The 27,089-nt window shown below is 43.8% G+C and overlaps 1 protein-coding gene across 16 annotated transcripts in view; it reads right to left on the bottom strand.

Annotated features, from left to right (window-relative positions):
- The window catches only part of LOC138784662 (transmembrane channel-like protein 2), a 169,337-nt gene that overhangs the window by 20,232 nt on the left and 122,016 nt on the right, over positions 1-27,089 (bottom strand). For all 16 annotated transcript variants that reach the window (XM_069960300.1, XM_069960298.1, XM_069960302.1 and 13 more), the window contains 4 exons: positions 16,132-16,238; positions 15,339-15,437; positions 13,620-13,762; positions 1,585-1,732 (listed from right to left, as the gene is read on the bottom strand). In XM_069960300.1, coding sequence (XP_069816401.1) covers positions 1,585-1,732; positions 13,620-13,762; positions 15,339-15,437; positions 16,132-16,238 — 497 coding nt within the window. The remainder of the gene's footprint in view (positions 1-1,584; positions 1,733-13,619; positions 13,763-15,338; positions 15,438-16,131; positions 16,239-27,089) is intronic.

Genomic DNA, 27,089 nt, shown 5'->3' on the forward strand with positions numbered 1-27,089 from the left:
ATGTTGGGTTATACAGGTGGAGCAGTATGTATTTGTGCAGCGTGATTCTGGGTACACAGGCGAAGCAGTATATTTTGGTGTATTGTGCTTTAAAGATATACAGGTGAAGCAGTATGTATTTGTGCAGTGTTATGTTGGGTTATATAGCTTGATCAGTATGTGTTCATGCAATTTAATGTTGGGTATTGCAGGTAGAGCAGTATGTATTTTTACATTGTGATGTTGGATTGTACAGGTAGAGAAGATTTTTTTGCTTGCTGCACTGTGGTTTTGGTTTGTGACTGGTAGAAAAGTAGTTATTTCTGCCCTGCAGTGCGGTTTTATTACAGGAGGAGCAGGAGTGCTTATTACAGGAGTTCTTAAAGCGTAACTGTCATGTTTTTTTTTTTATTATTGCAGAAATCAGTAGTATAAGCGCTTTTAAGAAACTCTGTAATAGGTTTCATCAGCCAGAAAAGCCTCCTTCTGTACTCAAGAAGCAATCTCCCAGCCTCCCCCCCTGACTTCTTATCTGTGCATTATCAGGCAAACACGTCTTCATTACAGAGAAGCCAGTGAAGACGGGCTCTGCTCTCTCCATTGTAAGCCTATGAAGGGGGGAGGGGCTGAGGGAGATGAGGGAGCAGGAAGAGGTGACATGAAGGTCAGCTGTTTGTAGACTCTCTGGGCACCTAAAACACTAAATTCAGGTGTCAGAAAGGTCAGTGCTTATCTATGAACTTACTGAGAGAAGATTGCAGGGTGTTGTGCTGTGCAGGACTGCTCCGTGCTCAGTCACTCCTAACAGCCCCTCCCCTCTCCATAGCCACATAATGGACACAGAAATCCTGCTTCATTTGATGTGAGGGGGGAGGCTGGGAGATTGCTTTTTCAGTCTAGAAGAAAACTCTTTTAGTACATAAAACCTATTACAGAGTTTCTTAAAATCGCTTGTACTATAGATATTTATTGTTTTCAGAAAAATGACCCTGAAATGACAGTTACACTTTAAATAATTATCCAATTTTTATTTTATAACAGGGTAGTTTTAACACACCAGGTGGTCCTAGTGCAAAGGCATCATAAGTGAACTCTATTCCTGAACTCAGTTCATTGCTCTACGGTTAAAGTGGACCTGTCAGCAGGAAAACCAGGGTGTAAATAAGCACATGGCTAGATAATAAAGGGCTTCTCATCATGAATACGTAATGAGGTTAAACTGAAATGAGCTAGGTTCCAGTTTTTTAATGGATAACAGCAATCGTGGGGGTTGTGCGATGCAGGCAACACTTTTTTTTTTTTTCAAATATATATTTCTATGTCAATCTTTTCCAGCTGTTCATGAAACATATACTTAATGTAAAAAAATGTTCCAACATGTAAGTTTCTACCGTATAGTATTCTAAATCTCTCGTCCCTAATGCCTTTATTGCTTTCCTGTTCAAAGGTCTTTCAACTGAAAATGTGGAAACTGGCAATACAAATTGATTGTAACATTGAATTGTTGGTTTCATTTACATTAATGAAAAAAAGTGAATTATGTTCTGTATTGATGTCAAGTAATACTGCCCTTAAGCACCAAGATTAATAGACTTTAGATTTTACCTTGAAGCTGGTAGTTATGGAGGCAAATTTGTTATCTGCTGTCTCTGGGTTTCCTATTAAGTAATCCCAGCTAGTAAACATTTTGAAACTGAAATTGTAATTCCCATCGTCTCCATCACTTGTGCTTTCATTAGCGTTACTTGCCATCCTAGAAGAAAAAATAGCAAAGTATGACATGTAAAGGCCCTATTACACAGGCCGATATTGAGGAGGAAACAAGCGCAGACCTGACAGATTAGTGCTCGCTTCCTCCTTGTTCCCTGCTAAAGGTCTGTGCTAATACATGCATATACATCAAAAGGGGAAGAGCGGGGGGATGGGGGGGGGGGCATGGGGAGTTGTGGGGGGTTCATATTTTAAAATTATTTGGGTTTTTCCCTGGAATATTTCTGTTTAGTGCCTTGTGTTATTCTATTAACTTATTCATTATATTAATTCATTTATTAAATACATTTTTATTAAATGAAATAAGTAAGGACTGTGCATAACAAAAAACAACTTGTTCGGTAAAAGGCTTAGCGTATGAATATTAATAAATCCTTTCCATTATGCTGTTATTACTGGCTACACTTGCTACAATTAGACTGACAGTGATAAGAGTTACCTCATACTATTATTTGTAAACTAATATCTCAGATCCTGCAGCAGACTACTCTCCGAGTCTGTTAAAATATTCATAGACAAACAGAACAATTGGGTTTGTCAAAGAAAATGAATTTGCCACAGTTACAGGTTTAGGTTTGGCTTTAGTTCTGCAAAGGAATTTTCAAAATTTAATGAAAGCTGCAGGAGAAAGACACTGTGTGCTACAATAAGTCAACAGGCAACAAGTTATTGAGAGAGCAACAAAGCTTAGCTTTCAGCAAAATCAACTGTTGGTACACAGCTTCAATAACTAGCACTTGCATGGATTTCCTGTCTATTTACCACCCGCGCTCCAAACAATATACCCATTATTTAATTGGAGACTGGGTGCTAGAAAAAACTTACAGTATTCAGATTCTGAGGCCATTCTATGTAGAATATGTTGGGATCAATCAAATGACAGAAAATAATTATCATAACTGATTAATAAAAATGCTTTTTCAACATAGGCTCTGAAAAAGCAAAAGTACTCATACTTCTAGAAATGTGTGCCAACATTATATCTCCTGATATATTATTTCCATAATGAAAAAGCTTTTCCTTAAAGTGGTATTCCCATCTCAACTTATCTCAAGTTAAACTATAGGGCTTATTAAATTAAATGTATTTGCAAATGCATTCATTTAGCAAACTTGTTTTCTCCCCCGTTGTTAACAGCTTGTTGTCTAGGTTTTCAAACATCAGTGCGCGCCCGCATCAGAGCTTACCATAGTCCACAGTGAAGCAAGCGGCCGAAGCCGCTCGCTTCACTGTGTGAACTGACAGGTCTTTCTGCGTCCGGAATTCACTGAATTCCGTACTTTTACGTAGTGTGAACATAGCCCAAATATATATATATATACTATAGCGATATATATGCCAAGAAGGAAAAGAGCAGCATATTAGGAGGGGGCAAGTTTGTTAAAGCAATGTACAGTGGTGCCTTGGATTACGAGCATAATTTGTTCCAGGACTGCGCTTGTAATCCAAATCAATCTTAAAGGGACTCCGTACCCACAATCTGCCCTTCCGAAACTGCTTGTACCGTTAGATAGCTGCTTTTAATTCAAGATCTGTTCCGAGGTCCGTTCGGCAGGTAATGCAATAATTGTCCTAAAAAACAACTTTTAAACTTGCAGCCCTGTGTCAAATTGGCGTGGTCTAGAGTATCTGTGCATTAGGCTGGGGCAACCTCTCTGTCCTTCTTGCCCACCCTCTTCACCATTAGGACTGTTCGAGGCAGGTCTTCTCCTATTTATCAGCTTTCTGAACACTGCACATGTGCTGGATCGTTAAGGCATCTGTGCAATGTTCACACAAGTAAGGAATAGGAGAAGTTCTGCCCAGGGGCATTCCTAATGGTGAAAAGGGAGGGGGGGGGGATGGAGGGGTGGTGCAAGCCTAGGGCGCAGATGCTCAAGGCTGCAAGATTAAAAGTTGTTTTTTAGAACAATACCTGAATCACCTGCCGAACGGACCCCAGGACAGATCTTGGATTAAAAGCAGCTATCCGAAAGTACAAGTGGTTTGGGAAGGCAGATTATGATGTGCATGATGGTCATTTCTGTAACACACATCTATTTTAAATTTGGTTACGGAACACCATTCTTCCAAGCAGAATTTTTCCATCTCCGGGCTGCATACACTAGAACTTTGAAAGACAGAGCATTCCGCTTTGTCACCATAGCTCCCATCTAGAGACCCCAGCGCCATCTAAGCCTATGTAGAAAGATTGGGTTGCTCTGAAGCATCTCCAAATTGGCAGCTTAAATTAATATAAATTTGCATTACAGTGATGCATCATAGTTTCTCCGAATGAAAGCACTGGAGGTACACTTTAAGTATTTTCTTAAAGAAATGCCTTCTGCTCTAAACAGAATCATTTTATTCAGATACATATACACAATTTAAATTAAATTAAAACCCCTGGTGCACATTAGCCATTACTAATATTGCCTAAGAGAACACATTTGCCCTTTTACTTAAAATAACAGCTTATGAGTTGGGATAACAGAAAACAATTAAATGGCAGTCAAAAAAGAGCATTATAAATGGTTATAAATCATTCATATCTGAATGCCATTTACTTTGGCTATGGTGTTACTGTAAATAAAGTCTTTGGGGAATGATGTGAATATTAGAGGAGAAAATGCTGATTTATAATCATAGTTTATTGGTTCATAGCCTGATAATTGGTAGATGGCACTTAACATAAATGTAAAACACAATAAGTTTAGTAATTCATGTAACAATTAATCCCCAATAAGGCTCTGTTCAGACCTGCATTGGAGGTTCAGATTGCAACTTATTCAGTTAATGGGAGCCATGGGAGCGGTGTGTATGAAAAAGATGGTTTTCATTTTGGTCTGATCTGACTTCTGAATTACTTTTGTGGTCTAGTGTCTGAGTTTAGAGGTCTTGTTTTAGGTTTGGTATGGGTCTCATTATGGTGACCTCCACAGTATATGTACAGCGGATATGGGCTGAGGAGGTATGGAGCAGATGACACTTGCAATCAGTGACCAGAATTAAAGCTAGTTTAATTTTCTGTCATTTAAGCGTTAAATAGTTAGAAGTTGCATGCTGGTCGCTTCAAACCACAATTCCCGTCCCCATATTCCAACATAATTGTTTTCTGAAGACCTCCATGGCTGCCAAGATTGTACTTTTAACAGCCTAACATAGCTATAAGCAGGGTATATAAGGTGAACAGCAAAAGACCCTACACTATTAGGCTATGTTCACACTACGTAAATCTACGGCCGTAAATATCGCGGCAGAACTACAGCCGTAGATTTGCGGGGTGGAACATAGCATTATTTGCTATGGGATCCCGGCCGGAGTGTACACACATCGTATACGCTCCGGCCGGTTCCCATACGGCGCCGCAAACAACTGACAGGTCCATTATTTGCGGACGGAATTCAATGAATCCGGCCGCTTGCTTCACTTTGTGCTATGGGAATCTCTGATGCGGGCGCACGCTGATGCCACGGAGGAAAGATCATCCGGCCAGTACTTAAGTACCGGCCGTGATGATCCGGGCTGAGATCGGCCGTTCTGTGCCCCGGCCGGAGTCACAGAACGGCCGGTCTCATACGTAGTGTGAACATAGCCTTAACTATTATTAATTACTATTAACAAATGCCCCCTCATCTCAGTTGGTGAAGAAAATAAAAACTAAACTACAAAAAAAAAACACAAATGGAAATTGTCACCTAGAAACCCTCTTGAAATTGCTGACACAGTTATATTGCAATGTCCACAATAATTAAAAAAAAATGCCTTTCAATGCCAGCAAAAGGAGCATGTCTGGGGCATTAAAGTTACCATTGACTGCAATGCCTCTCATTGCTCCCTTTCCCTGCATGCAGTCACTGACAGTACAGCGGGAAAAGTCAGAGCTTTGGTGCTCACCGTCAATGACTGCACCTGTGTGCTAAGACACTGAAGCAGCTGCTGGAGCTGGCAGGCTCAGTGAAGGGAAAGAACTAGACCTTGGGCTTCCTTCACTGTCAGTGGCTGCTTAAAAAATGATCTAAATACATTATTGATTCAGTATGGTGATCTCCACTTTAGCACTCCTGTAGTAACTATGGGGAGAGAAGGGATTATGGTACACTTAGTCCACCACTGGCCATAGTGTGCACATGCGAAAAAAGCGAGAAAAGTCAGTAATATTGCTATTTTATTAATATATTAGGACCAGTAGCAATAATTAAACCTCTCACAATCATTATTAGGCCAGATAATAAGAGGGCAGAAGATGTACTGGATCAATGGCTTTTACTATCCACTCCTCTCCAAGACTTCTCATATATTCCCAAGGGCCAGACAGACAAATGGTATCAAGGCCAGAGGAACATAATGGCTGCAATATTGCCCATGATTCAGCCGCTGACAAATGATAAATTCAAGACCATACATACCAACAATAGCCATTCATATTTAATATGTTTATATAGAAAAAAATGAGTTAGCTAGAACTGGTATTAATTAGAGATGAGCAAGTAGTGAAATATTCGACTTTCGAGAATTCGAATAGGCAATGAGATTCGCCTATTTGAACGAATATTAGATCCCATTATAGTCTATGGAAAAAATTTTGGGGCACTTGGAAATCCAAATTCGAGCACTTGTAGGTCACCAAGTCTCCCATGAAACCTCCCTAAACGATTCGAACACCTCCGGAATGACACTGGGACATTAGGGGGAGCATGCCTGGGTGCACCCACCACCCCAAAATCACAGTATAATGCCAAAATATTTGCGAACGCTTTACGGCAATGTTTAGTTCGTATTTCTTGCGCAGCATTACATACATGATTCCAATGTGCGTCTGTAGAGCGTCATGTTATTTGCGCGTATCACGCAACATGCTGTACGAACGTTACTGGAACAGTATATATGACGTACCTTTTTGTGGGCTACTGGAACAATATGTATCACGTCCCTTTTACTGGGCTACTGGCACAATAGGTATCACTTGCCTTTTACTGGGCAACTGGCACAATAGGTATCACGTGCCTTTTACTGGGCTACTGGCACAATAGGTATAAGGTTAACGTGCCCTTAGTGGGCTAAACCAGAGACACTAAGTCATTTGTACACGCAGGGTACTGGAATGAATACAGCTGCTCATGCTGCTGCTGATGCTGCTGCTGTTATATCATCCATTTCTTAGCACTGAGAAGTGCTTTGGATGCAGACTTCAGAGATGACTTTTTTCTGGATATTAGCCCTGAAAAGGACTTTTGGGTTCAGTAGTAATCCTGTCTAACCAAAATGCTATTAAAACCTATCTCTCCCTGCTCAAACAACTCTCCCTGACTAGGTTGAAAGCGTATCTGCAGTCGAGAAGCGGAAGTCAAGTCTTAAATCTTCGAGGTCATGTGGTTCAGTCATCCAATTAGGGTAGGCGCCGTTTTCGCGCTGCGTGCGTACTCCCAGGGACCCTCACCACCTCCCTGCATGGTGATTGGATTAAAAAAGCGCCAAGTGTGATGGGAGGGCTTTCGAATGTTTCCCACGTATTCGACACACTACTCAATTGTATTCAAATCTTTCGTATACCGCAATTTTCGATCGAATACCTACTCGATCAAATCATATTTGCTCATCTCTAGTATTAATATGTTGTGATTGCTACTGTATGACAATAGGAGATGAAGAAAAATTTCATCAAATTCTATACCTCAGGGGCCTTCTCTAACCTTCCCTATTTTCATCATATTATTTTAGTAAAAGCGGTAAAAGGGGCATCTATTAATGCATTTCTTGCATAATTACATTGAAAAGAATAATGTATAGTTTGAACACCATATTTGCCAAATATCCCTTCTAGTGAAAAAAAAAGCTTGTCATGTTTGGTGGCATCTTGTTGCTTTGCAGTATTTTACATATTAGAAATGTGTTATGGCAATTGTTAGGTACTTTGGTCTTCTTTCTTTATTAGCAAAGTACTTATTAAAAAAATCTGTGGCAGGGTCATTCACTGATCATCTGCCAAAAACCTCCTTGCTAAACTAAACGTAGGAAAATTCCACAGCTCCTTGTAGTGGTAAGGAAAAACTTTATTGGTACATACAAAAAATAAAAACTGGTTAAAACCGCGCCGACGCGTTGCGGAGGCAACCCTCCTTAATCATGGCAATAAGTATACTACATAGTGAACCTTTATATAGTTTGTAGGATGTACCTGTTCCCACTAGCCCCTCCCCCTAAGGGGTAGGGGAGAAGAGAGAAACGCCCCCCTCGAAACATGGCCGAGGAGCTACATAGAATGCATGGCAAAAACATGTAATGTGAATAACAAATGAATAATAACTGTATAATAACAAAACATGTAAGTAACAACCAGGCAAATGAGGCAAAATAGCAGGACACAGTGGATACAGATGGATACATTTATGAACCTCAAAAGATGTAGAATAAATCCGTCTTGAGATTCATGCCCTGTGGGAAACGTGTGGCCAGATTAAGTATCCAATATGCTTCCCTTTTTCTGAGAAGCTTTACCCAATCCCCTCCCCTTGAAGGTTTATTCACTTTTTCTATAGCTATTATTTTAAGGGTACTTATATGCCACCCTACAAGACGTTAACAAATTTATGCATCTTATAACGGTCAAGAGACATTTTCTAACAGCTAATGAGGACATTGCACCTAACTCCCCTGGCTCCCCTCCCCCCCATGATCTGAATATGGTGGGCCGTAATGTTGTACCACTAAATCTATTATTTCATGAACAAATGTCTATTCAATCTTTATTAGACTTAGAAGGGGAAAAGTATTGTTCGTATCGATATGGTTACTAACACTGACAAGATACCAGTTCCGAACCCGGACTTTTATCCAGTCGACTCCAGAGCACCTTGCATGGATGCTTTTCAAACCAAGGTTGAGGAGGAGTTGACTGCACTTGCACATAGGTCCCGTTTCGAAACTGGTAAAGATAATCTGTCTAAGGGGGAGAGACGAGCTCTCAAGGATTTGATGTCTAACCCTTACCTTACCATACGCCAGTTGGACAAAGGAGGGTCGGTGGTTGTCCTGGACAGGGATCTATATGTCCGGGAGGTCTTCACAATTTTAGGTGACACCTCCACATATAGGTCACTCTTATCGGACCCCACATGTATAGTGAGAAAGAAACTACAGGACATCCTGGACACAGGGCAAAAGGGAGGTTTCCTGACACCCAAACAACTCAAACACATGATGCCCGTTTTACCTAGAGTCCCCATTTTCCATGCCCTACCTAAAACTCACAAAGGGGTCTTTCCCCCACCCCTTCGCCCGATTGTCTCGGGCATAGGCTCTTTATTAGAGCCTTTATGCACATGTTTAGACAGTCTGCTACAGCCCTTGGCTACACGTAGCATAGGGTTCATCCGTGATAGCAAAAGTCTTCTTGCCACGTTGGATAGACTGCCACCCATACAGGATGCCACATGGCTATCGTGTGATGTGGTGGCACTCTATCCATCACTGCCACATGACCTTTCCATCACTGCTTTATCATACCATCTGCATAAATACAGCAACTACAGTAATGATCTCTGTACATACATTCTTGAAGTCACACATTTTCTACTGTCTAATAACTTTTTTCAGTTCACAGATAAATTTTTCCTTCAGGTCAGGGGCTGCCCCATGGGGGCTGCTTTCTCCCCGTCGCTCGCAAACATTTACATGTCATATTGGGAGGAGGTCGTCCTGCACAATGTACATAATCTATACCGCGGATTCATCCTCTGGTACGGTAGGTACATTGACGACCTCCTCCTGATATGGGCGGGCGACGGTGAGAGAGCCAAGGATTTCGTTGAGTACATTAATGGCAACACATTGAATTTAAAATTTACGTTTCAATACAAAATCCATTCAATTTCCTTTTTGGATGTTTTGTTGTCCCTTGATCAGGGTAAGGTCACTAGCACATTATTTAGAAAACCCTCTGCGGGTAATGGAATACTACACGCGGACAGTAGTCACCCCAAACATGTGACCAGAAATCTCCCTATCGGAGAATTCATAAGAGCAATACGCAACTGCACGACTGAACAAGCGTACTTGGTTACTGCAACACAATTATCTCACAGATTGCGTAACAGGGGCTACAGTGTACATAATATCCAGAGAGCACGTAATATTGCTGAGAGTCACGACAGAGCATACCACCTTACAGACAGACGCAAACAAGTGGAGCATACATCAGATCACAAATATCCACTGAGTTTTTCTACACCCTTCAGCCCACAGTTTGAGTATATTGAAACCATCATTACAAAATATATACCCATCTTGTTCCAAGACAAACTGTGTGAACAAGCCCTTACAGGAGGAGTAAAAGGTGTAGCCAAGAAAGGTCAAACTTTAGGTAATATGTTGTCCCCATCGATACTTAAACCTGATCATTACTCTGACAATAGGGAAAATTGGCTTAAACTGACCGGCTTCTTCAAATGTGCTGCCCCCAGATGCCCGATGTGCACCTTTACTGCTAAAAATACCTTTTTTATGTCCTACACCACGGGGAGCTCCTTTAAAATCAAGACCTTCATCAATTGCGCCAGTACATATGTGGTGTACTTGGCGGAATGCTCCTCCTGCCATGTACAATATGTGGGGTATACTGTGAGGAAACTTAAGGTTCGCTTTGCTGAACATATGCGCGATATTCGCTCCACAACTCCCTTCCTTGGGAATAAATCCATGTCTGGTTTATCCAGACATTTTCACCAATGTCACGAGGGCGACACTAGTACCCTTAAAATAATAGCTATAGAAAAAGTGAATAAACCTTCAAGGGGAGGGGATTGGGTAAAGCTTCTCAGAAAAAGGGAAGCATATTGGATACTTAATCTGGCCACACGTTTCCCACAGGGCATGAATCTCAAGACGGATTTATTCTACATCTTTTGAGGTTCATAAATGTATCCATCTGTATCCACTGTGCCCTGCTATTTTGCCTCGTTTGCCTGGTTGTTACTTACATGTTTTGTTATTATACAGTTATTATTCATTTTTTATTCACATTACATGTTTTTGCCATGCATTCTATGTAGCTCCTCGGCCATGTTTCGAGGGGGGCGTTTCTCTCTTCTCCCCTACCCCTTAGGGGGAGGGGCTAGTGGGAACAGGTACATCCTACAAACTATATAAAGGTTCACTATGTAGTATACTTATTGCCATGATTAAGGAGGGTTGCCTCCGCAACGCGTCGGCGCGGTTTTAACCAGTTTTTATTTTTTGTATGTACCAATAAAGTTTTTCCTTACCACTACAAGGAGCTGTGGAATTTTCCTACGTTTAGTTTAGCAAGGAGGTTTTTGGCAGATGATCAGTGAATGACCCTGCCACAGATTTTTTTAATAAGTACTTTGCTAATAAAGAAAGAAGACCAAAGTACCTAACAATTGCCATAACACATTTCTAATATGTAAAATACTGCAAAGCAACAAGATGCCACCAAACATGACAAGCTTTTTTTTCACTAGAAGGGATATTTGGCAAATATGGTGTTCAAACTATACATTATTCTTTTCAATGTAATTATGCAAGAAATGCATTAATAGATGCCCCTTTTACCGCTTTTACTAAAATAATATGATGAAAATAGGGAAGGTTAGAGAAGGCCCCTGAGGTATAGAATTTGATGAAATTTTTCTTCATCTCCTATTGTCATACAGTAGCAATCACAACATATTAATACTAGAGATGAGCAAATACGATTTGATCGAGTAGGTATTCGATCGAAAATTGCGGTATACGAAAGATTTGAATACAATTGAGTAGTGTGTCGAATACGTGGGAAACATTCGAAAGCCCTCCCATCACACTTGGCGCTTTTTTAATCCAATCACCATGCAGGGAGGTGGTGAGGGTCCCTGGGAGTACGCACGCAGTGCGAAAACGGCGCCTACCCTAATTGGATGACTGAACCACATGACCTCGAAGATTTAAGACTTGACTTCCGCTTCTCGACTGCAGATACGCTTTCAACCTAGTCAGGGAGAGTTGTTTGAGCAGGGAGAGATAGGTTTTAATAGCATTTTGGTTAGGCAGGCTTACTACTGAACCCAAAAGTCCTTATTATTAAGTTATTATTCATTTGTTATTCACATTACATATTTTTGCCATGCATTCTATGTAGCTCCTCGGCCATGTTTCGAGGGGGGCGTTTCTCTCTTCTCCCCTACCCCTTAGGGGGAGGGGCTAGTGGGAACAGGTACATCCTACAAACTATATAAAGGTTCACTATGTAGTATACTTATTGCCATGATTAAGGAGGGTTGCCTCCGCAACGCGTCGGCGCGGTTTTAACCAGTTTTTATTTTTTGTATGTACCAATAAAGTTTTTCCTTACCACTACAAGGAGCTGTGGAATTTTCCTACGTTGGATTTGCACATACGGGATACGGCCCGCACCTTTATCCACGAGCTCCAGCCTTCCTGAGAACCGTGTTATGTATGCATCTCTGCTCGCGTGGGGTGAGCTGATTCCCAAGATTTTGTATTATATTGCTAAACTAAACACCTAGGACCAAGGAGGGTGGTACATGTTTTAAGGTGTGTTTACAGTTGATAACTACAGGTAGTAGTTCAAATGCAGTACATGAGTGATGAAGAGAACTCGCAAGTTTTTGTAATGCTTTTTAAAATTTGTTACAGTGATGCAACATTTTGGCCATGCAAATAGCCTTTGTCTGCTATATGATATCTTACTGATCATCTGCATTAAAAATTGTGCGATTACTATAAGACTGGTTTCACACAGCATTTTAGCATATTTACATGTCTACATCTTATCTAGGTCAGTGTCACACACCAAATGTTAGTAGAGGACCTATTCGATTTGGTAAGCCTTCACGCGGCTCAACTGATTGTGCAGTTGGGCCACGCAAACAATTACTGGATCATTTGTATGGCCCTTGAACTTCAACATTAGAGGCTAGACATCCCCTGGGCGATTAAGGGGCCATATATGGCTAATAATGATAATTTTATTGGCTGCACAAAAGATGCTTTAGGTCAATGAATGTACATTTTCTTGTGTATAAGCTGATGGTTGGCCCTTTTCCATGTGCCAGTTTTACACTACTGTTACTAATATATAATAAAACTTAAAAGGCTTTAAAGGGGTTATCCAGCGCTACAAAAACATGGCCACTTTTCTCCAGAGACAACCCCTCTCTTGTCTCCAGTTTGGATGGGGTTTTGTAATTCAGTTCCATTGAAGTGAATGGAGCTTAATTGCAAACCGCACCTGAACTGGAGACAAGAGTCGTGTTGTCTCTGAAAGAAAGAGGCCATGTTTTTGTAGCACTGGATAACACCTTTAGAGTACCTTAAAGTGAATCTATTGCCTTGATTTATTTTACTAATTTAGTTAGACATTGAAACATGTTCTTGATTTTTCTGTTTTCAATTTCTGATTGTAATTTTTTTTTATTTTATTTTAGTACATTATTTCAAAAAGAAACCATCTTGCAAGTTTTTATCAGCATTTAGTGATATGCTTTACAGCAAACCCTATTGACATAGAAACAATGAACATCTCCAGACCCTATTGTTTGTATGGAAACCATTTGTAAACATGCTATGTGACCTCTGTGACCTTTACAAATCGGGAGCCTTGAGTTTCTTTACGCTTATCTATCTTACAGTACATCACTTGAAGTCACTTTCCTGGAGTCTCTGTATTTTTTCCAGTCTGACAAGGTGCTCCCTGCTGCCACCTCTGTCCACCAGAGGAACTGTCCAGAGCAGTAGGAAACACCCATAGAAAATATCTCCTACTTTGGACATTTCCTGTTGGATATTCTAGAAACACAAGCCATACATGTGGTTCCAATGTTCTTTCAGACTGGTGTATGCATACTAATGTGACAAGATGTATTACTTACGTTCTGATAACTACCATCAGGCTGTATCCAAAGACACCAACCCCAACCAGGAAATAAGAAAGCGGTAGTCTGAACTTTAGCCAACCAATTGTACGTTGGTCATTGTAGAAACCATAGAACAAAACAGAATATTTGGCATAACCCTGTAACATAAAATGGGAAAACATGATCCCACAAAACCATTCTATTTCTGTGTCAGGTGTTTTCTGTAAATCAGTACTATTAAGGTTTTATATTCTACTAGCAATGATAAGTAAAGATTTATAATTCTGTACAATATTTCACATTGTAGTCTTCATTGTAGAATTCCTATGAACTGTTTTTATATTGATTTGTAAAGGAATGCTAGATAAAACACAAGAAAATCATTTACATTTACCAACATTTGAACATTTAAAGTTCTGTAAAAAAAATCCAAACAAACCATACTAACAGTACCCACCCAGGTCCCTGCTGCTGCCATTCCAACAGCTCCTGTCAGTGTTTAGTTCTACTGCTTTCTGGTTCCTGTAATGTACTATCTCCACTGGAAATGTCCTTGCAGCCAATCACTTTATGATATGGGTCACTGCTGTGCACAGTAATTGGTTAAATAAGGAGTTCAAGAAGGGAAGACAAATTACAGGCATTAGGATGCCGCAGAGAGTAGCAGGCACTGGGAGCATTCAGAATGGCAGCTGCCGGAGATTGGAGATGGTAAGTATGGTTTTAGTTTTCGCTTGACAGCACCTGAAATCAAAAATACATTTATTTGTACTGCCAGAATAACCATAGCATGTAATTTGTGCTGTTTTCCAGCGATCTGCACGATTTATGGGAAGATAGCACTATTTTTGTAACAATTCTGTCAACATTGCAGCAAAAATAGCAATAGCCTCCCACAAGTTGTGCAATTCGCAGGAAAATAGCACTATGTTTGCAGCGATCATCAATTTTGAAGTCCTGGATCAAATAATATATTGGATAAAAACAAAGGGAAGGTAGTGGTGAGGATTTAACAAGACGGGCATATCTGTACATGGGTCTTAAACGGATTTGTCACTTTATACTAAAATTATTCAGTTTACAGTATTAGCACATTTACTCTTTGCAATTACTGACAATAGCTTCCTATGTGCCTTGCAGAACTGATATCATGCCCCTCTCCCCCAGATTGCGCCATCCTGGTCTGTATGCTAAATGGTCATTCTGTACATAAGATGGCCATCATAGAGGAGCAAGTGACCATGCGCTTAATGTCCTCCACTGAGCCTGTTTATGCCTATGGAGAACACTGGTCAGGGTCACATGTTCCTCCAAGCCCGGCCATCTTATGAACAGAGTCACCATTGAACATAAAGAGCAGGACGACACAGTCTGGATGAGGGGTGTCTGATTTTACAAATACTGTACACTGAACATTTTTTTTCTTTAAAGTGGCCAACCCCAACCAAGTTCCCACACTTTTGTCCTACACTGAATTTATTGAGTGCATATGCCTCTCAACATATCTGGCATATCTAAAGCTTTCCACATGATTTACACCTATTTGCAGGCATAATTCTAGTAAGGTGAGCCCCCGAGGAGGCCACAACCTCACTGGGCCTTGCTGTGTTCCCTGTCTGTCCATCAGGCAAGAAGGTTAAAGACTGGCAAAAGTCACAACAAACCAGGTAGGTCTGTGACTTTTTGCTGAATTTAATAAATTCCCATCAAAACGTTCCAGAGTAATGTATTTACCTCAAAGTCCCAAAGGACAGAGAAATCCATGGCTGTTTTTTCTTCCTTTCTAGGCACTGTCTTTCGTGGCAAACTGCCATAAGGTAAACCCATTAAAATCTAGTAAAGAAAGATCAACCATGAAATACCATAAAGCTTGAGGTAATTTGAAGAACTAGAACAGTATAAGTGATTTCTAACCATATACTAAATTATCAGAGCGGGGTAAATATTTCTAAAACTGACATAGAGTACGGTAGTGAACCTCTAATATACTGCAGTATTCATCACTAGATTTTCATTGTAATGTGGGCACATTCGGGTGTCCCCGCACTTCAATTTGCCATAAACTTTCATGCAATCGACCACTATCAATAAACAACGATCGCTGTTGCAACCTGCAATAACGGCTGTTGTGTATTGATAAAATACAGTGGGTGAATGTGACCTTATAAAGCATCTAGAAAAGAGGATTTGTCTCACATGACCAAAAGTTTGTGGAAAGAATTGTCTAACAAGTCTATCAAGTTAAACCACTGTGAGCATGCACCACTGTGACTGCACATTTTTGCCTGCCTGGTCTAGTTTTAAGATTACTAAAGACATGTTTCATTAGGACTTACAGACATGATACTCCACAAACCAATTACCATAGAATATTTTTTTAAGAATTGACTAGTTTTCCAAATAAAAGAGAGGGTCAAATGTTTGCTCTTTGATTTTTAGGTGGTGTCTGGTTTATACAAAAAACAATAAGCCTGAGTTTGTATATATTTACATACATAAAAAAAAACCTGTAACAAAAGGCCCATACCTCTGGAATTACCACAAGTCCAAATATTAGACCAAAGAGCACCAAGTTTACTCCATACATCCACCTCAAGAAAATAAAGTAGGAAGCAACTGATGAACCAAAGTGACCTAACAAAAGGTAAAACAAAAAAAGCATATTAATTTTAAATGACAAGGATAGGATATACAAATAGGATAGGATATACAAAGGATAGGATGTGCAAATCATATACCAAATTTAGTCTTAGGTCACATTCCTGCTCCATTCTGTGCACTGACAGGTTTTCTGTGGCCGCTATTCAGTGAATAGCGACGGCAGAAAACTGACAGAGATCCTGGTTGGAGTGTATACAATGTGTATACACTCTGGCCGGGATTCCATATACGGCAGCACCACGTAAGTTCCGTAGTAATAACGGACGTTGTTGCAAATCTACAACAATGGCCATGATTATTATGAAAGTTACGTAGTGTGAACATAACCTTAAAATGGTAGTTCAGCAAAAAATTACATCTTTGACATCAACTGGTGTTAGAAAGTGCCAGAGATTTGTAATGTACTTATTAAAAATCTCAATACTTCCAGCTGCTGTATGTCCTGCAGGAAGTGGTATTCTTTCCAGTCTGGAGGGCAGGAGAGGTTTTCTATGGGGATTAGCTATTTCTCTGGCCAGTTCCTATCATGGACAGAGGTGGCAGCAGAGTGCATTGTGTCAGACTGGAAAAAATACACCACCTCCTGCAGGAATAATTGTACATATATTGCATAACCCTTGGGCCTTTAGGAGCTTCAGGTTGGGTCTAAAACTGCATAGCTATCCTTTTACAAAACCTCAAGAAATCTGCACCCCATCAGTTTAGCATTGCAGCTAAAGGTTGAGTAGACAACTGGGAGTCAAGGAGTTATTATTCACTTCAAAAAGGAGAGATACCGGAATAGTAATGTAACATAGGCTAGAGTGGGGTTTATAAAGTACAGGCAAGTCATCTGTCAGGACAAGAGAGGTAGGGACAAGACACAACAGTGAGCCCTGATGCTGAGCCCACCCACTGTCCCTACCTACTTGCCTCAAATGGCCCCAGGTAGCCGTGGACAACTACGAAGGCGGTCCCTGCACTAGTATAGGTGTTACACGAAACAAGACAGATAAACAAACTCAAAGGGAAGTCGACAAGCCAAAGGTCAACGCGGTACAAAGTCAGATAAAAATCAGATAGTCAGAGGTCAGACGGAAGGTCAGATAACAGGTCATACAAGCAGAGGGATTAGGAATGGGGATCGCAGGAGTAGACAGGGGGAGCTGGGATCAGGGTATGAACCTTAATAGCCAGCGCTGTGAACTGGCTCAGCTTTCTTTTAGGAGGATCAAGAGCCCGGTCCTGATCCCTATTGGACCGGCGCTCTGATCATTCAGGTTGCAGACAGGCAGGGAAACATGTCAATCAAACAGAGTTGCTCAGGTGCCGCAATCAAGGCAATCAAGGCTAACATTCCTGACAGTACCCCCGCTTTTATGAGGGGCCTCAGGACCCTTATTGAACGGACCCGGCTTAGACGGACTGCGTGTGTGATATTGTCGAACCAGACGTGGGGCATACATATCTTTACCAGAAACCCACGTACGCTCCTCAGGTCCAAAACCTTTCCAGTGGACCAGGTACTGTATGGAACCCTGTACCCAACAAGAATTAAGTATTTTCTCCACCTTATACTCCAACTCACCCTGGATGACTAGTGGAGCAGGAGGAGTTGATGGAGATACAGGGGGAATGTATTTTTTCATGAGTGCTTTGTGGAATACATTATGAATACGGAATGAAGCATGCAATTTCAATCTAAAAGTAACCAGGTTGATTACCTCAGCAATAGTATATGGACCAAAATACTTGGGTGCCAGTTTGCCAGACTGATGGCCAGGTATGCGTCTTTTATTAGCATGCTTTTGGACTAGTTCTTGGGCTTTGACCAAGCTCTGATGAGTTTGGGCCCAAACTGTGCACAGTTTCGAGAATATGTCTTCGACTGAGGGGTTAACTAATATGGCGGCGTGAGTAGAGGAATACCTAGGGTTAAAACCATAATTACAAAAGAACGGTGACATCTTAAGGGAGCGCTGCTCATGATTGTTCAATACGGATTCAGCTAGAGATACGAATTCCCTCCATTTGTCTTGGGCATCAGCCACAAAACACATCAGAAATTGTTTTAGAGACTGGTTTATTCTCTCCGTCTGCCCATTCGTCTGCGGGTGGAAGGCAGAGGAGAAGGACAAGGAGATACCAAACCACCCACAGAATTCTCTCCAGAACTTTGCCACAAACTGAACACCCCGGTCGGACACAATATATTCAGGAATACCATGCAAGCGCAAAATGTGATTAATAAACAGCGTAACCAGAGTATGAGCATTTGGTAGTTTGCAAAAAGGGATAAGATGGCACATCTTGGAAAATCTATCGACAACTACCCAAATTACAAATTTTCCCCTGTAAAGGGGCATGTCAGTAATAAAATTCATCAAGATATGTGTCCATGGTCTCGTAGGCACAGGTAGAGGATGTAATAACCCTTCAGGTGGCCTCTGAGGGACCTTGGACCTAGCACAGGTCTCACATGCATCAACGAAGGCCTTCACATCTCGGGCCCAGGAAGGCCACCAGTAGTGGCGCAAGAGCAAGTATTTGGTTCCAGCCACCCCTGGGTGCCCAGCTAATACAGAGCTGTGAATCTTCTCCAAGACTCGGAGACGAAGGTTAGGGGGCAAAAACAGTAGCGACTCTGGAGTGTTCCTGGGTGCTAGGGACTGAGACTCAGCGATTTGAGTCACCAGATCCGGCTGCAGAATGGCCACTACCACACCAGGGGACAAGATGGTATCAAGTTGGATCCTAGGCGTGGGCTCAATGTCAAATCTGCGGGACAGAGTGTCAGCCTTGACATTCTTGGAGCCAGGCGGTAGGTTATCTCAAGGCCCATCTGGCCTAGCGTGGTATGAGACGTTTGGCTTGGTCCAAATACATGAGATTTTTGGGAACAGTGAGAACCACTACTTATGTTTTGCTCCCTCAAGGAAGTGTCTCCATTCGTCAAAGGCAATTTTCATAGCCAACAACTCTCTATTACCTATGTCATAGTTGCACTATGCCTTGGAGAACTTCTTCGCGAAGAATGCAACAGGTCAGAGGTTGGTAAGAGCTGCAGATCCCTGAGATAGCACAGCCCCTACCCCCAGCTCGGATGCGTCCACTTGCACTATAAAAGGACACTCAAAGTCCGGCTGAATCAGCACCGGAGCCTCTGAAAAACACAGCTTGAGTCTGTCAAATGCCAAGTTAGCATCAGGGGTCCAATTAACAAGATCCGTTCACTTTTTGGTTAAACCGGTAAGGGTTTTAGCTATGAGCGAGGAGCCCTTAATAAATTTTCAATAGTAATTGGCAAAACCCAAGAACCTCTGCAGAGCCTTTAGGTTATTGGGTCGCTCCCAGTTCTCAATGGCTTGGACCTTAAGAGGATCCATACTAAACAAGTTTGATGTTATTTTATACCCCCAAAATGATATCTCCTGAATTCCAAATTGGCATTTAGACAGCTTGGCACACAACTGATTAGCTCTTAGAAGTTCCATGACAGTGCGGACATGCGAAATGTGAGACCAGTCAGGGGAAAAAATTAAGATGTCATCAAGGTACATAACCAAGAAACGACCATGGTACTCGCGGAATACATCATTCACAAAGTGTTGGAAGACTGCCGGGGCATAGTCCAAAGGGCATAACGAGGTATTCGAAATGCCATTCAGGAGTATTGAAGGCAGTCTTCCATTCATCACCTTCCTTAATCCTTATTAAATTGTATGCTCCCCACAAATCAATCTTGGAAAACCACTAAGCTCCCACAATTTGATTAAATAAATCAGGAATAAGGGGTAGAGGATGTTGGTTTTTTACAGTAATTTTATTCAATTTAAGATCAATTTAAGTCAATACAAGGCCAAAGCCCACCATCTTTTTTCCCCACAAAAAAGAATCCTGCCCTCAAAGGAGAGGAGAAGGGTCGAATGTGACCTTTACGTAGACTATCCTTTATGTACTCTCGCATGGCCTCCCTTTCTGGGCAGGATAAGTTAAATATGCGTCCCTTAGGATATTTGGCACCAGGTAAGAGATCAATGGAACAATCATAGGGTTGATGGGGAGGTAACCCCTCCACTGAACTCTCATCAAATACATCAGCATAATCACTCAAAAATTCTGGAATCTTCCCCTCCCCAGGGCAACATTCCACAAGTGACACAGCAATACAATAAGGACCACACATTTAGGCCCCCACCGAACCAGTTCCCTGCTGGACCAATCCAACACTGCTTCCAGCCAGGGCATCCCCAAAATCACATCAGAAGATGTGTCCAGCAGTAGCCAGCACATAAGGACGCGCCTCCATCAGGCACCCTCGCACAGAGGGTAGATTTCTCAGCATCTCTGAGACCTCACAGCAGACTCAGTGCACGCTCCACAGCTCATCACTCTGCAGGAGAAAAACTATATGTATCAAACTAACTACATCTGTTTACTAACACCATCTGAGAACTGAGATTGCTGGTTACTTATCTACTACAGCTCGTATTAATACTATACAGTTGATCATACTGTAAAGGCAGAAAACAACTAACACACAAGACCAGACACAAATCTGGATAAAGTGACCACAACTTATCCACCAGACGTATTTCTATACATACAACGGTGACCCCCTACAACAGACTTGGGAGCATCCACAATATTCATCTGTAAATTCAATTTTTCCTGGATCAGACTGAGACATGTATCAAGGCATATCCCATTGATACTCCAACACTCTTCCTACTCCCTGAGGAACTTGTCGCCATAGAACAAGGGAAACGCGTTGGATAAACGGAAGAAGGGATATCAGAACCACGACAAAAAAACATCTACACCTGCCTTTTATATGCTACACACTTTGTATATTACCGTATTACCAGACACAGTGACAACTGACATCTGTAACGGGAAAGACCTACACAACCCTAGCACAGGGTCAGTCCCTCCTGTTGTTTGGGGACGCCTAAACCAGGGGGTCCCACTTCAGCAATAGGCAGGGTTAAACCAGGGGTAACCTCAGGGGTGATTCTAGCCTCTCTGCTGCCCGAGGCGAACTATAGAATGACGCCCCCCCCCCCCGTCAATCCGCCCACATTATAATCCACTACTGCCCCCCCCCCCCCACTGCTGTCCCCAATAAACATAATGTTTGGTCCCTTTCTGCACAGAGGATGTCAGGAGAGGAGGGGGCTGACTTTATAGGAGAGGTCCCAGCAGCACAGAGGATGTCAGGAGAGGAGGGGGCTAATCCTATAGGAGAGGTCCCAGCAGCACAGAGGATGTCAGGAGAGGAGGGGGCTAATCCTATAGGAGAGGTCCCAGCAGCACAGAGGATGTCAGGAGATGAGGGTGCTAATCCTATAGGAGAGGTCCCAGCAGCACAGAGGATGTCAGGAGAGGAGGGTGCTAATCCTATAGGAGAAGTCCCAGCAGCACAGAGGATGTCAGGAGAGGAGGGTGCTGATCTTTTAGGAGAGGTCACAGCAGCACAGAGGATGTCAGGAGAGGAGGGTGCTGATCTTTTAGGAGATGGTCCCCCTCTTCCCCCCTTATAGATGGTCCCCCTCTTCCCCCCCTTATAGATGGTCCCCCTCTTCCCCCCCTTATAGATGGTCCCCCCCCCTTATAGATGGTCCCCCTCTCCCCCCTCCCTTATAGATGGTCCCCCTCTCCCCCCTCCCTTATAGATGGTCCCCCTCTTTCCCCTCCCTTATAGATGGTCCCCCTCTCCCCCCCCTTATAGATGGTCCCCCTCTTCCCTCTCTCCCCCCCTTATAGATGGTCCCCCTCTTCCCTCTCTCCCCCCCCTTATAGATGGTCCCCCTCTCCCCCCCCTTATAGATGGTCCCCCTCTTCCCTCTCTCCCCCCCTTATAGATGGTCCCCCCTCTCCCCCCCCTTATAGATGGTCCCCCTCTTCCCCCCCCTTATAGATGGTCCCCTCTCCCTTATAGATGGTCCCCCTCTCCCCCCCTCCCTTATAGATGCCCCCTTATAGATGGTCCCCCTCTTTCCCCCTCCCTTATAGATGCCCCCTTATAGATGGTCCCCCTCTTTCCCCCTCCCTTATAGATGGTCCCCCTCTTTCCCCCCTTATAGATGGTCCCCCTCTTCCCCCCCCTTATAGACAGTCCCCCTCCCGCCCCTCCCTTATAGATGGTCCCCCCCTTATAGATGGTCGCCCTCTTTCCCCCCTCCCTTATAGATGGCCCCCCCTTATAGATGGTCCCCCTCTTTCCCCCCTCCCTTATAGATGGTCCCCTTCCCCCCCCTATAGATGGTCCCCCTCTTCCCTCTCCCCCTCCCTTATAGATGGTCCCCCCTTATAGATGGTCCCCCTCTTCCCCCCCTACCTTATAGATGGTCCCCCTCTCCCCCCTCCCTTATAGATGGTCCCCCTCTTTCCCCTCCCTTATAGATGGTCCCCCTCTTCCGCCCCCCTTATAGATGGTCCCCCTCTTCCCTCTCTCCCCCCCCCTTATAGATGGTCCCCCTCTCCCCCCCCCCTTATAGATGGTCCCCCTCTTCCCTCTCTCCCCCCCTTATAGATGGTCCCCCTCTCCCCCCCCCCCTTATAGATGGTCCCCCTCTTCCCCCCCCTTATAGATGGTCCCCCCTCCCCCTCCCTTATAGATGGTCCCCTCTCCCTTATAGATGGTCCCCCTCCCCCCCTTATACATGGTCCCCCTCTCCCCCTCCCTTATAGATGCCCCCTTATAGATGGTCCCCCTCTTTCCCCCTCCCTTATAGATGGTCCCCCTCTTCCCCCCCCCTTATAGATGGTCCCCCTCTCCCCCCCCCTTATAGACAGTCCCCCTCCCGCCCCTCCCTTATAGATGGTCCCCCTCTTTCCCCCCTCCCTTATAGATGGTCCCCCCCTTATAGATGGTCCCCCTCTTTCCCCCCCCTATAGATGGTCCCCCTCTTCCCTCTCCCCCTACCTTATAGATGGTCCTCCCCCCCTACCTTATAGATCATCCCCCTCTTTCCCCCCTCCCTTATAGATGGTCCCCCTCTCCCCCCCCCCTGCACAGCAGATAAAACAAAAACAAAAAACAGCACACAACTCACCTGCCCTCCGTTCCCCCGTCGAGCCTCTCTGGTCTGGTCCCGGATGATGTGCGGCTGCCCGGGGTGTCCCGTCCTGTCCCCGGCAGCGCGCGCATCAGAGAGCTCCCCGTGTGCCTGTGGCTGTGACTTCCGGCGCACGGGGATCTCTCTGATGCGCGCGCTGCCGGAGACAGGATGGGACACCTCCGGCAGCCGCACATCAGCCGGGGGACTAAGGCTGCATTCCCACGTTCCGTGATCCTGACGGATCACGGACGTGGAATGCATTTACCGGAGTCCCCCCGCGCCCGGACAGCATCTGTAATGAGATGCTGTGAGCGGGGGAGACTGTATTCATAAGCGCCGCGCGGCTGATTCATTACAGCGCGGCGCTTATGAATACAGTCTCCCCTGCTCACAGCATCTCATTACAGATGCTGTCCGGGCGCGGGGGGACTCCGGTACATGGTACGATCAGTGGCGGATTATAATGTGGGCGGCCGCCCGAACCGCTCATATTATAATCTGCCACTGAATGCCGCCCCCATGAAGACAGCTGGTGGCGCCGCCTGAGGCAGACGACTCAGGTCGCCTCATGATTGCGGCGCCCCTGGGTAACCTATCTCGTACCTTTACCCCTTACCCCTTATACCTCTACCTATAATCATCTAATTATAAAACCTGTTTTTCATGTTTGTGTTTAATGTACATTAATAAATACATGCTATAAGACGTATTATAGCATTTTCACCACAGTCCCTCCACTTTGTTTATTTATTCCAGGAAGTTCAAGGGTAGAAATCGACTCAGGTATGCCTCTCAATTTAATATTGTGATCTCTCGTACGGTTATCCACAGCAGCTAATGTGTGTTTAATCACAGCCAGTTCCGACTACAATTGGTAATGGGAAGTTAAAAGCGAGTTGTGTTCGTTAACCCTTTAAGGACATGGCCCATTTTCGTTTTTACGTTTTCGGTTTTTCCTCCTTGTGTTTAAAAGGTCATAGCACTTGCATTTTTCCACCTAGAAACCCACATGACCCCTTATTTCTTGCGTCACTAATTGTACTTTGCAATTACAGGCTGAATTTTTGCATAAAGTACACTGCGAAACCAGAAAAAAATTCAAAGTGTGGTGAAATTGAAAAAAAAACCGCATTTCTTTTATTTGGGGGAAATGTGTTTTTACGCCATTCGCCCTGGGGTAAAACTGACTTGTTATGCATGTTCCTCAAGTCGTTACGATTAAAACGATATGTAACATGTATAACTTATATTGTATCTGATGGCCTGTAAAAAATTCAAACCGTTGTTAACCAATATACATTCCTTAAAATCGCTCCATTCCCAGGCTTATAGCGCTTTTATCCTTTGGTCTATGGGGCTGTGCGAGGTGTCATTTTTTGCGCCATGATGTGATCTTTCTATCGGTACCTTGATTGCGCATATACGACTTTTTGATCGCTTTTTATTACATTTTTTCTGGATTTGATGCGACCAAAAATGCGCAATTTTGCACTTTGGGATTTTTTTGCGCTGACGCTGTTTACCGTACGAGATCAGGAATGTGATTAATTAATAGTTCGGGCGATTACGCACGCGGCGATACCAAACATGTTTATTTATTTATTTATTTGTTTACTTTTATTTAAAACCTGGGGAAAGGGGGGTGATTCAGACTTTTATTAGGGGAGGGGGATTTTTACTATTAACAACACGTTTTTTTTTTTTTTTACACATATACTAGAAGCCCCCCTAGGGGACTTCTAGTATATACACTTTGATCTCTCATAGAGATCTCTGCAGCATAGATATGCTGCAGAGATCCATGAGATCGGCACTCGTTTGCTTTCGGCTGCTGCAGCCGGAAACAAACGAGTGCCGAGCCGAGGACGGCTCCATCTTGGACGCGTCCCCGGCCGGCATCAGTAACGGAGATCGCTCCTCCGGGACAAGGTCCCGGAGGAGCGATCTCCCCCACTAGACACCAGGGAAACGTTGCCTCCGGTAATCGGAGGCAGCTGTCAACTTTGACAGCTGCCTCCGATTAGCTAATTAGCGGGCACGGCGATCGGACCGTGCCCGCTAATAGCGGCGGTCCCGGGCTACACGCGGCACCCGGGATCGCGGCACTTCAAAGCGGGGCCGCCGCGCGGCCCCGCTTTGAAGTGCTAATGAGGACATAGGACGTACCGGTACGTCCTATGTCCTTAAGAGGTTAATGACTGAAGAAAGGGTGTCCTCCAGGCACTGAATCCTTTTTATAGCCGAGCATACCGATTCAGATATTGCTGAAGTAGCTCGATCTATGTCTGCTCGTATAGAGTCACGTAGAGCGAGCATCATCCGCTTCAATGAAGGCGTAGCAGACAGTTCTGGAGTAAGAAGTATGTCATCTAAAGGATCATGCTGTGTTGACTTACATGCCCCTGTGGCCGGTAATGATGAATGCACAGAAAGCTGTTGTTTAAAGTCCTGTGAGCTGGTATCCGGCATGGAGGCTGCAGAGACTCCAGAGTGAATGTTCGAAGTCTCTAAGAACAAGGTTGGTAGGCACATCTTGGTGGAGTCTGGCCGACGGCAAGGATGAGAGAAACCTCCGTTTAGCGGCTGCAGAAGCTCTCCTTGAAGTAGTCATCGGTATCGGGAGGGAGTTGGGAAGATGAGATAACTTCTTAGGGCAAAATGAGTCCTACTCCGCTGTTGTAATGCTGATTAATCCCCCGTTATGCAGGAGTTCCGGCGGCGTGCATCTGCTCTCTTCAGCGGCAAACCACGCCCCCCCTCACCATAGTGTTAAGCCGCTGCATTTGGTCCACTATGTTGGTCATAGCATTCATGGTGACCGAGGCAAAACCTGTCTGGCTATTCTGTCAGGTCAGGGGAGGTAGGGACAAGACACAACAGTGAGTTGTGATGCTGAGCCCACCCACTGTCCCAACCTACTTGCCTCAAACAGCCCTAGGTAGCCACGGACAACCACGAAGGCGGTCCCTGCACTAGTATAGGTGTTACAGGAAACAAGACAGATGAACAAACACAAAGGGAAGTCGACAAGCCAAAGTCCAAACCAAAGGGCAACGCGGTACAAAGTCAGATAAAAATCGGATAGTCAGAGGTCAGATGGAAGGTCAGATAACAGAGGGATTAGGAATGGGGATCACAGGAGTAGACAGGGGGAGCTGGAATCAGGGTATGAACCTTAATAGCCAGCGCTGTGAACTGGCTCAGCTTTCTTTTATGAGGATCAAGAGTAGGGATGGTCCGAACCTGCCGAGGTTCGGGTTCGTATGAACCCGAACGCTCGGCAGCAGATTACTGCTATGGCTATGGCTATGGCTGTATCCCAGTTTTCCAGGCGGTCCTCCCGCTGGATCCGCCCGCTCCACGAAGCAAGCAGACAGCGGGAATCATTTCCAAGGGTTCGGGTTCGTACAAACCCGAACCGAACTCGGTTCGGACCATCCCTAATCAAGAGCCTAGTCCGGATCCTCACTGGATCGGTGCTCTGATCCTCCAGGTTGCAGACAGGTAGGGAAACATGTCAATCAAACAGGTGCGGCAATCAAGGCTAGCAGAGTTCAGTGTAACTCTTGCATTGCCGGAAGCTGAAAAGCAAATTGGGAATATTGTTTAGTAAGGACCATTTATTTATTCAGCTAATACAATGATTGGCCTCCTTTTTGCACTACGACACCAAGGGCACATCTTCCACTGCTTTCATGCAGCACAGGACAATGCTCATGGGAACATGACAGAAACTGTAACTGGTGTAGGACCACAGGTATCAGTCATCCCTTAGGTGGTC

Source organism: Dendropsophus ebraccatus, chromosome 2, assembly GCF_027789765.1.
Source record: "Dendropsophus ebraccatus isolate aDenEbr1 chromosome 2, aDenEbr1.pat, whole genome shotgun sequence".
NCBI lineage: Eukaryota > Metazoa > Chordata > Amphibia > Anura > Hylidae > Dendropsophus > Dendropsophus ebraccatus.